Source organism: Cherax quadricarinatus, chromosome 1 (assembly GCF_038502225.1).
Source record: "Cherax quadricarinatus isolate ZL_2023a chromosome 1, ASM3850222v1, whole genome shotgun sequence".
Lineage (NCBI taxonomy): Eukaryota > Metazoa > Arthropoda > Malacostraca > Decapoda > Parastacidae > Cherax > Cherax quadricarinatus.
The window spans coordinates 16,483,421-16,499,015 of record NC_091292.1 but is presented as its reverse complement, the minus strand read 5'-3'; the positions used below and the strand labels follow the sequence as shown (position 1 = coordinate 16,499,015).

Sequence of the window (15,595 nt, the reverse complement as noted above, 5' to 3'; positions counted from 1 at the left end):
AAACATTGTCATTACTTTCCCTCTCCTAAGTGCAGGTTATTTGTGTATTGTTCCAGCTACAGTATTCTGACTTTTTGTCCTATTTGAGAGTTTGATGGACAAGAATATTAATTCCACAATCAACCCATAACCACATCTCCTCAAGGGGGGTGCCTTGATGCTGCTCTTCATCCATTGAATTGGAGCTACTCTCCCCTACCTTGGATCTTATTTGATTAATCCCCTACCCCTCCATTTTCAAGACTCGGTATAACCCCTATGAGTTTAGTGCATCATATGAATACAATATTTCATGTAGGTCCTTAGCATGATTCATTAATTTGCTTATGTCAGTCTTTTTGAATAAGTGAAGAAACTTTCAAAATCTGCAAAGATATCATTGATGAAGATGCTAAAGGGCTACATTCTGTACCAGCCATTCTTGAGAGTAGGACTTGTAACATCATCCCGAGGGACTCTTTATCTAAGGAATCGGACCTACCCTTCTCTTTGGAGTACTCATGATTACCTCCCAGTCCTTGAGCACTATATGACCCTTATGGTTGTAGCACTTCTCCATGAATGCATATAATAATAACTATAATAATAATAATAATATAATAATAATATAATAATAATAATAATAATAATAAGGCTTATTTCTCTGTGGAAAGAAGAAAATTTGTCACTGGATGCAAAAATGGGAATGCATCAGAGTATGTACTGTGTATGTGCTGACACTGGTATGAATGTGAAACATACTCTTAAAATGAAATTGTATCATCAGAGATTAATGTATGGAGTGAACATTTTTTAGAGAACATGAAAGGACATTTTTATGAAAGAGAAAATCAAAAGACTTGAAGAAAGAATGATGAAATGGTTTGAACATTCATAAAGACTGTAGCAAGATAAGTTCATAAAGAGGGTTCATAAATCTGAGTTGGATACCTGGAGGTGTAGGAAGCATCCAAGGAAAAATGGGTGTGAAAGAAGGGTTGAGAGGCAGGGGATATTGAGGCTCAATGGATCAACATTGAACTAAGTGTCTGTGCCGATTTAGAGAAGCACTCAAAGTGAATATTGGCAAATGTATTTTTATTTTGGGTCATTTTGCTATGGTGAGGTATGGCAAAAAAGTTAAAAAAAAAAAAATGCAGAAGAGTATTTATATCTTATAAGTTAAACACAGTAGACCATCAGTTATCCAGTACAATTAAGGGGAGGTTGTACTGGATGTAAAAAAAAAAAGGCTAGAGTATTACTATTTTTATGGTACAGTACTTTTTGAGTGCAAATTTTTTGCAGTACATATCTGTTTTAGTGCTGTGTATGAGAAAGATCTTCGATGTGACTCACTGAATGAGTGATTGCCAGATAATTGATATATTATTTATACCTGATCATTTTGAATGTAAATTGAGCATTTAATATTTATCTTTTTTTATACTGTGTATATTTGTAATTAAAAAACACTCAGGATGATGCAGTGGCTCGGCCAGTTTTCCCTCCAGCCAAAAAGGAGAAAGTGACTCGAGTAGAGATGAGAAAGATACCTGTTCCAAACAATAGGTATGTTATATTGCATACATAATCACAAAATCTTTTATTCTGAAATAGTGTAATTCATTATAATACAGCCTCTCCTCACTTAGCGACGTACTCGTTTACCGATGCCTCAGACTTACGACAGGCTCTCTGACCAGTATTCGTACCTAAATAATGTATACTAGAGCTGATTTCCTTTTATACTGTTTATTTCAATATACACCTACCATCCGACTTACGACCTGCTTGACATACGACCACTCGACTTACGACCGTGTTTTTTATGCCAAATTTCTGGGAAATAAACAACTGTTTGTGTTGTACACAGTATTATCCTAAACTTTACAGTATAAAATACAGTACTAACAGCATAAAAAGTAAAGTAAAAAATGAAATACCAAAATAAAACAATAAAAGTTATTACAAAAATGTGATGTTGATATTCAGTAGTAAAGTTCTACTGATGTCCATTTTGACTTACAACCGGTTGGTCGGAACCAAGCTCGGTCGTAAGTCGGATGGTAGGTGTACAGTACACGACTGTATAAACATTTAAAAATATACTAGAAATGTTATAAAGGGTGCAAAGGTGACATTAAAACAATATCAAAGATGGCTGACAAACTCACTACCATTATAATATGTTCCTCACTTAGCGACGAATTTGTTTAATGACGTCTCAGGAACGGAACCTCGTCGTTAAGTGAGGAGAGGCTATGTATATACCTATTGAAATCTAATACTGTACCATTTCTCATTTTTTTTTTTAAATATGTAAAATATTACAATATATAGGAAAAAAAAGTGCTAAAATGTGATTATTGCACATTTTAACATTTCAGGACAGAGGCATTTTCTGAAACCTAAATTTTTAACTAAGAAGTATTGCTGTTCTTGCCAGGGAGGATGGGTATGCTTTACCAAGCAAGGAAAATGTATTTAATGGTAGAATAATTAATATTTTTTTTACAGGTACACCCCTTTAAAAGCAAACTGGGAAAAGATATATTCTCCCATTGTTGAACACTTAAAGCTTCAAGTCAGGTTTAACCTGAAGACCAGAAATGTAGAAATTAGGGTAAGTGAATATGTCTTGGTTGTACTAGCTAATTTTCACTGTATGAGAAGTCTTACAGCATCATTCCAGCATATTGATCAATCCACTAAATGCATTTTTTATTGAAGATGTGACAACTAATGTGTTATAAAAGTAGAGTAGCAAGTAAATAATATGTTGAATATTTAATTGTACAGATCAGCCATAGTAACATGGGAATGTGATTCCTCTATTTTTTTTTCATTATCACTCTACCTACGTGGGAGTTAGCCAGTGTTAAAAACCTCAAATGCCCTCTGATTTTTTTATTGCTTCAGGGTTCACTGAACTCCATGGTTAGGGGTCGTCTTAGGAAAGGGTGGAGGGAGGGGGGTAAAAGAGGTTTTGTGTATACTGGGCCAGGACATGCATCAGATGTGTGAGCGTGTTAGGAGTGAATGGAGACGAATGGCTTTTAGGACCTGATGAGCTGTTCGAGTGTGAGCAGGGTAATATTTTGTGAAGGGATTCAGGAAAACTGGTTAACTGGACTTGAGTCCTGGAGGTGGGAAGTACAATGCCTGCACTCTAAAGTAGGGGTTTGGGATATTGGCTGTTTGGAGTGACATCTAAACTGTCATATCTGGGCACCTTTGTAAAGACAATGATACAGTGGAACCCTGGTTTTCCGCCGGTCCGGTTATCATACGGTTCAGTTTTCGACCACTTTTTCGGCATAATTTTCCCCGTTTTCATACATCCACTCTGAAACCGTCTGTACCAGATGCATCTGCCTGGCGGTGGCCGCTCATACTTTCGTGACTCGGTCTGCTTTTGTTGCTCATTTAGCGTAACAAAATGTGTCCTCCAGAAGGATTTTGGAGGGTTTGAGACTGACCCTGATGACCCTCTGCCTATTGTGGAATCTGTTGTGTCTTTGGGAAAGTCCATGGGGTTGGAGGTGAGTGGCCAGGATATGGAAGAGTTGGTGGATGACCACAAGGAAGAGCTAACCACTTAAGAGCTGCAAGACCTTCATCTGGAATAGCAACAGACCTTGCCTGAGGAAATTGCTTCAGAGGAGGAGGAAGAAAAAGGGGAGAATGTGCCGCCTTCTGCAATTAAAGACATTTGTGCAAAGTGGAGTGAGGTACAAAGTTTTGTGGAGAAATATCACCCTAACAAAGCTGTTGCAAGCTGTGTCAGCAACATGCCCATTTTAGGCAAATCTAAGAGACGCCAGAAACAGGCCTCTCTGGACAGACTTTTTGTGCGACAGGGGTCCAGTGACTCTCAAGCTGGTCCTAGTGCCAGTAAAAGACAAAGAAGGGAAGTAACCCCGGATAGGGCTTTGATACCTGAAGTCCTTATGGAGGGGGATTCCGCTTCCAAGCAATAACTTCTCCTCCCTCTTCCTTCCTCGCCGTCTTGCATGCGCCAATGAGAGTCTTCAATAAAGGTAAAAGTGATGTTAAATGCTCATTTGTCCATTTCATTAGTCATTTATATTTATTTCTCATTGTTTTCTGTATGTAAAACTATAGTTATTCTCTACAAAATGTATTTTTTGTTAATATTTTGTTAATATTGTTACAAGATATGATGTAGGGCGAAATGACACTAGTTTGTTGGATTATGTATTGGTAGATAAAAGACTGTTGAGTAGACTTCAGGATGTACATGTTTATAGAGGGGCCACAGATATATCAGATCACTTTCTAGTTGTAGCTACACTGAGAGTAAAAGGTAGATGGGATACAAGGAGAATAGAAGCATCAGGGAAGAGAGAGGTGAAGGTTTATAAACTAAAAGAGGAGGCAGTTAGGGTAAGATATAAACAGCTATTGGAGGATAGATGGGCTAATGAGAGCATAGGCAATGGGGTCGAAGAGGTATGGGGTAGGTTTAAAAATGTAGTGTTAGAGCGTTCAGCAGAAGTTTGTGGTTACAGGAAAGTGGGTGCAGGAGGGAAGAGGAGCGATTGGTGGAATGATGATGTAAAGAGAGTAGTAAGGGAGAAAAAGTTAGCATATGAGAAGTTTTTACAAAGTAGAAGTGATGCAAGGAGGGAAGAGTATATGGAGAAAAAGAGAGAGGTTAAGAGAGTGGTGAAGCAATGTAAAAAGAGAGCAAATGAGAGAGTGGGTGAGATGTTATCAACAAATTTTGTTGAAAATAAGAAAAAGTTTTGGAGTGAGATTAACAAGTTAAGAAAGCCTAGAGAACAAATGGATTTGTCAGTTAAAAATAGGAGAGGAGAGTTATTAAATGGAGAGTTAGAGGTATTGGGAAGATGGAGGGAATATTTTGAGGAATTGTTAAATGTTGATGAAGATAGGGAAGCTGTGATTTCGTGTATAGGGCAAGGAGGAATAACATCTTGTAGGAGTGAGGAAGAGCCAGTTGTGAGTGTGGGGGGAGTTCGTGAGGCAGTAGGTAAAATGAAAGGGGGTAAGGCAGCCGGGATTGATGGGATAAAGATAGAAATGTTAAAAGCAGGTGGGGATATAGTTTTGGAGTGGTTGGTGCAATTATTTAATAAATGTATGGAAGAGGGTAAGGTATCTAGGGATTGGCAGAGAGCACGCATAGTTCCTTTGTATAAAGGCAAAGGGGATAAAAGAGAGTGCAAAAATTATAGGGGGATAAGTCTGTTGAGTATACCTGGTAAAGTGTATGGTAGAGTTATAATTGAAAGAATTAAGAGTAAGACGGAGAATAGGATAGCAGATGAACAAGGAGGCTTTAGGAAAGGTAGGGGGTGTGTGGACCAGGTGTTTACAGTGAAACATATAAGTGAACAGTATTTAAATAAGGCTAAAGAGGTCTTTGTGGCATTTATGGATTTGGAAAAGGCGTATGACAGGGTGGATAGGGGGGCAATGTGGCAGATGTTGCAAGTGTATGGTGTAGGAGGTAGGTTACTGAAAGCAGTGAAGAGTTTTTACGAGGATAGTGAGGCTCAAGTTAGAGTATGTAGGAAAGAGGGAAATTTTTTCCCAGTAAAAGTAGGCCTTAGACAAGGATGTGTGATGTCACCGTGGTTGTTTAATATATTTATAGATGGGGTTGTAAGAGAAGTAAATGCGAGGGTCTTGGCAAGAGGCGTGGAGTTAAAAGATAAAGAATCACACACAAAGTGGGAGTTGTCACAGCTGCTCTTTGCTGATGACACTGTGCTCTTGGGAGATTCTGAAGAGAAGTTGCAGAGATTGGTGGATGAATTTGGTAGGGTGTGCAAAAGAAGAAAATTAAAGGTGAATACAGGAAAGAGTAAGGTTATGAGGATAACAAAAAGATTAGGTGATGAAAGATTGGATATCAGATTGGAGGGAGAGAGTATGGAGGAGGTGAACGTATTCAGATATTTGGGAGTGGACGTGTCAGCGGATGGGTCTATGAAAGATGAGGTGAATCATAGAATTGATGAGGGAAAAAGAGTGAGTGGTGCACTTAGGAGTCTGTGGAGACAAAGAACTTTGTCCTTGGAGGCAAAGAGGGGAATATATGAGAGTATAGTTTTACCAACGCTCTTATATGGGTGTGAAGCGTGGGTGATGAATGTTGCAGCGAGGAGAAGGCTGGAGGCAGTGGAGATGTCATGTCTGAGGGCAATGTGTGGTGTGAATATAATGCAGAGAATTCGTAGTTTGGAAGTTAGGAGGAGGTGCGGGTTTACCAAAACTGTTGTCCAGAGGGCTGAGGAAGGGTTGTTGAGGTGGTTCGGACATGTAGAGAGAATGGAGCGAAACAGAATGACTTCAAGAGTGTATCAGTCTGTAGTGGAAGGAAGGCGGGGTAGGGGTCGGCCTAGGAAAGGTTGGAGGGAGGGGGTAAAGGAGGTTTTGTGTGCGAGGGGCTTGGACTTCCAGCAGGCATGCATGAGCGTGTTTGATAGGAGTGAATGGAGACAAATGGTTTTTAATACTTGACGTGCTGTTGGAGTGTGAGCAAAGTAACATTTATGAAGGGATTCAGGGAAACCGGCAGGCCGGACTTGAGTCCTGGAGATGGGAAGTACAGTGCCTGCACTCTGAAGGAGGGGTGTTAATGTTGCAGTTTAAAAACTGTAGTGTAAAGCACCCTTCTGGCAAGACAGTGATGGAGTGAATGATGGTGAAAGTTTTTCTTTTTCGGGCCACCCTGCCTTGGTGGGAATCGGCCAGTGTGATAATAAAAAAAAAAAAAAAAAAAATTAAATAAAATTTTCGAGTGTCTGGAACGGATTAATTGGATTTGCATTATTTCTCATGGGAAATATTGTTTCAGTTTTTGTATGACTCAGTTTTCATCCGACTTTTTCAAACGGATTAATCACGAAAACCAAGGTTCCACTCTATACCAGTCTGCAAAATGTGTAAATAAATTTCCTTGGAAACTTCAACCAATCAATTGTTACTATGATCATATCTGTTTTCAGCCCCCCAAAAACCTGGGTGAAATATTTATACTTTTTCTCTCCGAAGCACAAAATTGTTCAAAATTTGCAGACCACTGTAATCTGACTGATGTCAGCAGACTTCTGGAAAAATAATTAAATGAATTGTGATGCATGTGTTTAAAAAAAATCCAGTTGCCTTGCCATTACTGTTGAATAGATTTTCCCTAACTTTTTACTATACAATGGACTCCCAGTTATCGGCCGGTTTGGTTATCGGCGGGTTTTTCAGCACCCAGTTATCGGCCGTTTTGGACGCAGCCATCCGCCGGCTGGGGCAGCTTGCGCTTCAGTTTGGCTTTGTCTCTCGGTGGCTGAGGAAGCTTCTGCTCATACATCCAAACATTTCACTTGTTTACCATTTTTTTAGTGGTTTTTCTTGCAGTGCAACTGTGAAATAAGGAAAGATGGCTCCAAAGAAAGCTCCTAGTAAAGTTCCTGTGGTAAAGAAAGTGAGAAACACCATGGAATTTAAGTATGAAGTGATAGAAAAGTTTGAGAGTGGTATAAAGGCAATGGAACTTGCCAGGATGTACAGCAAGAATAAATCAACAATTACATCCATCCTGGCAAAGAAAGAACAAATCAAAGATGCTAATATTGCAAAAGGAGTAACTTTTCTAACTAAACAAAGGCCACCAATAATGGAAGAGATGGAAAAGTTATTATTATTGTGGATTAAGGAAAAAGAATTAGTGGGAGACAGTGTTGTGGAGTTGATTATTTGTGAGAAGGCAAAGCAGTTGCATGAGGATCTTGCAAAGAAAATGACTGGAACAAGTGCTGCAGTTTGTGAATTTAGGGCCAACAAAGGATGACTTGATAGATTTAAGAAGCGTAGTGGCATACACAGTGTTGTAAGGTATGGTGAGGCTGCAAGTTCTGACAAATGTGCAGCTGGAAAGTATGTTCATGAATTCCAGGACTATGTAAAGGCTGAAGGATTCAAACCCCAACAAGTGTTCAGTTGTGATGAAACAGGCCTGTTTTGGAAGAAAATGCCAAGCAGGACCTACATTACCCAGGAGGAAAAGGCACTGCCAGGACACAAGTCTATGAAAGACAGGCTTACTCTTTTGTTGTATGGTAATGCTAGTGGAGATTTCAAAGTAAAGCCTTTACTTGTGTATCACTCTGAAAATCCCAGAGTGTTCAAGAAAAACAATGTCATGAAGAATATATTGTGTGTGATGTGGAAAGCTAATCATAAGGCATGGGTCACAAGGCAAATTTTCAAAGAGTGGTTTAATGATGTGTTTGGCTCAAGTGTGAAAAAATACCTCCTGGAAAAGAAATTGCCACTCAAGTGCCTCCTGGTACTGGACAATGCTCCTGCACATCCTCCAGAGTTGCAAGACCAAGTGTTTAGGGACTTCAGTTTCATCACAGTGAAGTTCTTGCCTCCTAACATCATTCCTCTCCTCCAGCCCATGGACCAGCAGGCCATTTCTAACTTCAAAAAACTACACAAAAGCAGTGTTTCAAAAGTGCTTTGAAGTGACCTCAGACACTCACTTGACCCTAAGACAGTTCTGGAGGAATCACTTCACTATCCTCCATTGCATAAGCCTTATAGGTAAGGCTTGGGAGGGAATGACTTCCAGGAATTTGAACTCTGCTAGGAGAAAACTGAGAGATTTTGAAGGGTTTGAGGCTGACCCTGACCCTGCTGACCCTGTGGACTCTATTGTGGCACTGGGGAAGTCCTTGGGGTTGGAGGTGAGTGGCGAGGATGTGGAAGAGTTGGTGGAGGACCACAGGGAAGAGCTAACCACTGAAGAGCTGCAAGAGCTTCATCTCAAGCAGCAACAGACTGCAGCTGAGGAACTTGCTTCAGAGGAGGGGGAAGAGGGAGTGAAGGAGGTGCCTTCTTCAGAGGTGTGCAATGTGGACTAGGGTGCAAGCTTTTGTAGAGAAACACACCACCCTGACGAAGCTGAAACAAGCCATATCTGCAACATGTTTAATGACAAAACCCTGTCCCACTTCAGGGAAATCTTAAAGAGATGCCAGAAACAGAGCACTCTGTACAGTTATTTTGTGAGACAGGGGTCTAGTGACTCTCAAGCTGGTCCTAGTGGCAGTAAAGGACAGAAGGGAAGTACAGTGGACCCCCGGTTAACGATATTTTTTCATTCCAGAAGTATGTTCAGGTGCCAGTACTGACCGAATTTGTTCCCATAAGGAATATTGTGAAGTAGATTAGTCCATTTCAGACCCCCAAACATACACGTACAAACGCACTTACATAAATACACTTACATAATTGGTCGCATTGGGAGGTGATCGTTAAGCGGGGGTCCACTGTAATCCCAGAGAAGGCTTTGCTATCTAAAATATTTATGGAGAGGGATTCTCCTTCCAAGCACTAACTCCTCCCTGTCTTCCAGAAGCCAGCATTAGCCTTCAATAAAGGTATGTAATACTTACATAATTGTTAAAAAAAAATAATTTTTTTTGTGTGAATTTTTTTGTTTGGAACGGATTAATTGTACAGTGGTCCCTTGCTTTTCGTAGTTCTCGGGAATCATAGATTTTGGAAATCATAGGGATATTTTCGTATAAACATGGGCTCACTAATCATAGGTTGACTCGCAAATAGTAGTTCGTCCGGGACGCGTACGCACGGTGTGAGCCGGGGCGGCCTTCCTACCCAGCCAGTCTGGCATTGTTTACCAGTGAGCGAAGGTCCCCTCACGTGCTCCTACGAAATATTTCATAATATTCCACTCATTTTAGTGCTTGCAAGTACTAAATAAGCTACCATGGCTCCAAAGAAAGCTCCTAGTGCCAAGCCTGTGGTAAAGAAGGTGAGAAATACGATTGAATTTAAGAAAAACATCATTGAAGCAATGTTTCACAGGTGCTTGACTGTGACCACAGACACTCACTTGACCCTAAGGGAATTTTGGAGAAAACACTTCAGCATCCCTTATAGGTATGGCTTGGGAGGGAGTGACTACCAGGACTTTAAACTCTGCTTTGAGAAAATTGTGGCCAGATTGTGTCGACAAGAGGGATTTTGAAGGGTTTGGGATTGACCCTGATGAGCCTATATCTGTTGTTAAATCAATTGTGGCACTGGGGAGTTCCATGGGGTTGGATGTGAGTTTGGAGGATGTGGAAGAGTTGGTGGAAGACCACAACGAAGAGCTGACCACTGAGGAGCTGCAAGAGCTTCAGCAGGAACAGCAACAGATCACAGCTCAGAATCTTGCTGCAGAGGAGGAGGAAGAGAGATGGAAGAAGGTGCCTTCTTCAGAAATTAAAGAGATTTTTGCTATGTGGGGTAAGATGGAAAGTTTTATGGAGAAACATCACCCTGGCAAGGTTGTTGCAAGCCATGTTGGCAACATGTACAGTGACAAAGTCTTGGGCCATTTTAGGGAAGTGTTAAAGAGACGCCAGAAACAGAGCTCTCTCCACAGTTATTTTGCGAGACAGGACTCTAGTGACTCTCAAGGTGGTCCTAGTGGCGTTAAGAAACAGAGAAGAGAAGCAACCCCAGAAAAGCAATTGGTACCTGAGGTGTTGCTGGAAGGGGATTCCCCTTCCAAACTGTAAACAATCCAATCTCTCTCCTCCTCCAGTCTCCCATACACTAAGAAGAATCTCCAATAAAGGTAAGTGTTATGCTGTTAATGTTTCATTCATCATTTCCCATTGTATTGTTTATGTACTACATCTATATTTCATGTAAAAAAAATTTTTTGTTTTAATACTTCTGGGTGTCAGGAGCGGATTAATTGTAGTTACATTATATCTTGTTATTTCGATAATAGTAGCAACTCCAGGAACAGATAAACTATGAAAAACGAGGGACCACTGTATTTCCATTAATTCTAATGGGAAATATTAATTCAGTTATCGGCCATTTTGGTTATCGGCCGACCTTCTGGAATGGATTACGGCCGAAAACCAGGGGTCCACTGTACTTTGTAGTTTGAATTTTCATCAAAATACTGTAAGCCACAGTCATTGTTGTATTGATGTGCCATTCACTAATTAGATCACCAGAGTTCACTTGAAACATGTACTTGCAATAACTACCTAAGAATAAATAGTACTGAATAAAATTTTTTGTATAGGCAGACTTGAGTCCTGGAAATGGGAAGTACAGTGCCTGCACTTCAAGGGAGGGGTTTGGGATATTGGCAGTTTGGAGGAATATGTTGTGTATCTTTATACGTGTATGCTTCTACACTGTTGTATTCTGAGCACCTTTGCAAAAACAGTGATTATGTGTGAGTGAGGTGAAAGTGTTGAATGATGGTGAAAGTATTTTCTTTTTGGGAATTTTCTTTCTTTTTGGGTCACCCTGCTTCGGTGGGAGACAGCTGACTTGTTAAAAAAAAAAAATTGTAAATAATCTTCCTTCTAATAAAAACTTATTCTAATGCCAACAGACTGGTAATGAGACTGATGATCCAAACAGCATCCAGAAGGCAGCTGACTTTATTCAGGCATTTGTTTATGGCTTTGATGTTGACGATGCTCTAGCTCTCATACGACTTGACGATCTCTATCTTGAGACTTTTGATATTAAAGATGGTAAGTACAAGTAGATACATACTGTTAAATGGTTGCAGCAAAATACAGCCTCTCCTCACTCAGCGACGTACTCATTTACTGACGACTTGGACTTATGACGGGCTCTCTGATCAGTATGCATACCTAAATAGTGTATACTAGAGCTGATTTCCTCTATTCTGTTTATTACAATATACAGTACACTACTGTATAAACTTGTAAAAATATAATAAAAATATTTTAAATGGTGCAGAGGTGACATTAAAAAATATCAAAGATGGTTGACACAAACTCACTACCATTATAGTATGCTCCTTGCTTAGCGACAAATTCGTTTACCAACATGGTCTTCGGAACGGAATTCCATCATTGAGGAGAGGCTGTATGTCTTTGGTATTTTATTTTTACATGCCCTCTGAAAATTGAGAATGTTCTCAAAATTGTTGTTGTGTTATATTTAGTTTTTGTGTTTAAAATGTTCCTTATGTTGAAATACAATACAGGTCCTCCATCACAAATCCGGCATCATTGGAACCTGTAGTGTGCCGGATTACTGAGTTTGCCGGATTACAGAGGGGTTAGGTTAAAATACACTTAATAAAATTAACCAGCTTGACTTACACAAAGTTCATTGAACATCGGCAAAAATCGAACATTTCCGCTACTTTGAGCTCAATTTCAAGGCACTTTTCATCATGAAAGCAATCAAAATCATGTCTATTTCTGTAATATATCTTCCATTCTATCAAATGAGTCCAAAAAAATGAGAATTTTTTTTGTGTTTTTTTTTTTTCAACAAACCAGCCGTATCCCACCAAGGCAGGGTGGCCCAAAAAGAAAAACGAAAGTTTCTCTTTTTAAATTCAGTAATTTATATGGGAGAAGGGGTTACTAGCCCCTTGCTCCCGGCATTTTAGTCGCCTCTTACAACACACATGGCTTATGGAGGAAGAATTCTGTTTCACTTCCTCCATGGAGATAAGAGGAAATAAACAAGAACAAGAACTAGAAAGAAAATAGAAGAAAACCCAGAGGGGTGTGTATATATATGCTTGTACATGTATGTGTAGTGCAACCTAAGTGTAAGTACAAGTAGCAAGATGTACCTGAAATCTTGCATGTTTATGAGACAAAAAAGGACACCAGGAATCCTACCATCATGTAAAACAATTACAGGCTTTCATTTTACACTCACTTGGCAGGACAGTAGTACCTCCCTGAGTGGTTGCTGTCTACCAACCTACTACCTAGAAAAAAAAAAATGAGAATACAACCATAAAAACCATACGAAAATATACTGCAAAGAGGCGGCTAATGGCTGAGAAATGAACTCCCTTATTCATCGTCCATCTTTTTTATTTTTGTTGTACGTTAAGAAGCACCTTTCCATCATACATTGCCCAAGTTTCAATGAGATAGCCCAACAAACAACCGGGAAAAAAAAAATATTTACCAAAAATCATATATGGCAAGCCCAAGCCAGGTACTGGAAATAAGTCACTTTGTCTGGCTTTTCTGGGTTATCCCAGGTTCTCTATACATGCGCTGCTGTGTATGATAATCTATGTAACTGTATTTGTGTATACCTGAATAAACTTATTTACTTCTAGTCTGTCAACTGAGTACAAGAAACCGCCCATTCACTTATTTCAACTACCCAATAAAGTGGTCAGAAATTGGCAATTTGGCCGATTTCACACAAATTTCAACAGATGCCAATTTCAAAATAGGATCCAGAATAAACAATGCAGACATTCCTGGCACTAAAATAACATTTTCTCTGTTCATTAGCCACGACTACAGGCCCCTCTTATATTACTCTTTCTTACCAATTGGAATTTTTATTCACAAAAAAATAGAAGATTTACTGTTATGCAGACTGCTGCATTATTTTAATAATTGTATAAATAATATCAACCCATTCTCGACTCCGTATTGGAATTTGGACTGTCAGGCAGACAGGTATTGGACGGTGACGTCATTTGTTTACTCTTGAGCTTCGCTAAAGAATAGAACATTTTTGCTACTGTGAGCGCAATTTCAAGGTACTTTTCGTCATGAAAGCAATCAAAATCATATCTATTTCTGTAATATATCTTTCATTCTGTCAAATGAGACCGAATAAATGAGAATATAACTATAAAAAACATACAAAAATACAGTGGACCCTCTACCAACGATGGCATCGATTAACGATAAATCCGACTAGAGATACATTTTAACGCAAAATTTTTGCCTCGACTAGCGCTAAAAAACTCGACCAACACTATTCGTTCCGTCTGAGACGCGTCCACTTCTGGCCAGTGTTTACAAGCCAGCCAGCCACCGCGGTCGCTTCCAAGCATACAATCGGAACATTTCATATTATCACAGCCTTTTTTAGTGACTTCCAGCAAGCGTGCATGTGCATGTTAGATAGGAGTGAATGGAGACGAATGGTACTTGGGACCTGACGATCTGTTGGAGTGTGAGCAGGGTAATATTTAGTGAAGGGATTCAGGGAAACCGGTTATTTTCATATAGTCGGACTTGAGTCCTGGAAATGGGAAGTACAATGCCTGCACTGTAAAGGAGGGGTTTGGGATATTGGCAGTTTGGAGGGATATGTTGTGTATCTTTATATGTGTATGCTTCTAAACTGTTGTATTCTGAGCACCTCTGCAAAAACAGTGATAATGTGTGAGTGTGGTGAAAGTGTTGAATGATGATGAAAGTATTTTCTTTTTGGGGATTTTCTTTCTTTTTTGGGTCACCCTGTCTCGGTGGGAGACGGCCGACTTATTGAAAAAAAAAAAAACCTGCAAAATAAGTCACCATGGGCCCCAAGAAAGCTTCTAGTGCCAACCCTACAGCAAAAAGGGTGAGAATTACTATGGATATGAAGAAAGAGATCATTGCTAAGTATGAAAGTGGAGTGCGTGTCTCCGAGCTGGCCAGGTTGTACACAAAACCCCAATCAACCATCGCTACTATTGTGGCCAAGAAAATGGCAATCAAGGAAGCTGTTCTTGCCAAAGGTGCAACTATGTTTTCGAAACTGAGATCGCAAGTACTCGAAGATGTTGAGAGACTGTTATTGGTGTGGATAAACGAAAAACAGATATCAGGAGATAGCATCTCTCAAGCGATCATATGTGAAAAGGCTAGATAGTTGCATGACGATTTAATTAAAAAAATGCCAGCAACTAGTGGTGATGTGAGTGAATTTAAGGCCAGCAAAGGTTGGTTTGAGAGATTTAAAGGGAAGGGAAATAACCCCAGAAAAGGACTTGCCACCTCAAGTCCTAATGGAAGGGGATTCCCCTTCTAAACACTAAGACCATCAACACTCTCCCCTCCTCCCATCCCATCAATCATCACCAGATCTTCAATAAAGGTAAGTGTCATGTAACTGTGCATGTCTTCTTTAGTTTGTGTGTATTAAAATTAATATTTCACGTGGTAAAAACAATTTTTTTTTCATATTTTGGGGTGTCCTACACGGATTAATTTGATTTCCATTATTTCTTATGGGGAAAATTAACTTGACTAACGATGAGCTCTCAGGAACGGATTAATAGCGTTAGTCGAGGGTCCACTGTATACCGCTAAGCGGCCGCTAATGGTTGAGAAGTGAACTCCGCTATTTATGGTCTGATTTCTTTCATTTTTGGTGTACATTAAGAAGTATCTTTCCATCATACATTGCCCAAGTTTGAATAAGGTAACCCAACAAACAACTGAGAAAATAATATAATAATAATAATAATATCTTTATTTACTACACGTACATGTACAAGGTATACAGGCCTAACATCAGTGACATACTACTACCTACCATCCGACTTATGACCGAGTTCGGTTCTGAGAAACCGGTTGTAAGTCGAAATGGTCGTAAGTCGAACTTTACTACTGAATATCAACAAAACATTTTTGTAACGACTTTATTTTATTGTTTTATTTTGGTATTTCATGTTTTACTTTACTTTTTATGTTGTTAGTACTGTATTTTATACTGTAAGGTTTAGGATAAACACTGTCGACAAAACAAATAGTTGTTTATTTCCTGGAAATTTGGCATAAAA

At 39.5% G+C, this 15,595-nt stretch overlaps 1 protein-coding gene across 2 annotated transcripts in view; it reads left to right on the top strand.

Annotated features, from left to right (window-relative positions):
* The window catches only part of l(1)G0004 (lethal (1) G0004), a 52,226-nt gene that overhangs the window by 34,052 nt on the left and 2,579 nt on the right, over positions 1 to 15,595 (top strand). For both annotated transcript variants that reach the window (XM_053774017.1, XM_053774028.2), the window contains exons 3-5: positions 1,460 to 1,551; positions 2,500 to 2,605; positions 11,408 to 11,552. In XM_053774017.1, coding sequence (XP_053629992.1) covers positions 1,460 to 1,551; positions 2,500 to 2,605; positions 11,408 to 11,552 — 343 coding nt within the window. The remainder of the gene's footprint in view (positions 1 to 1,459; positions 1,552 to 2,499; positions 2,606 to 11,407; positions 11,553 to 15,595) is intronic.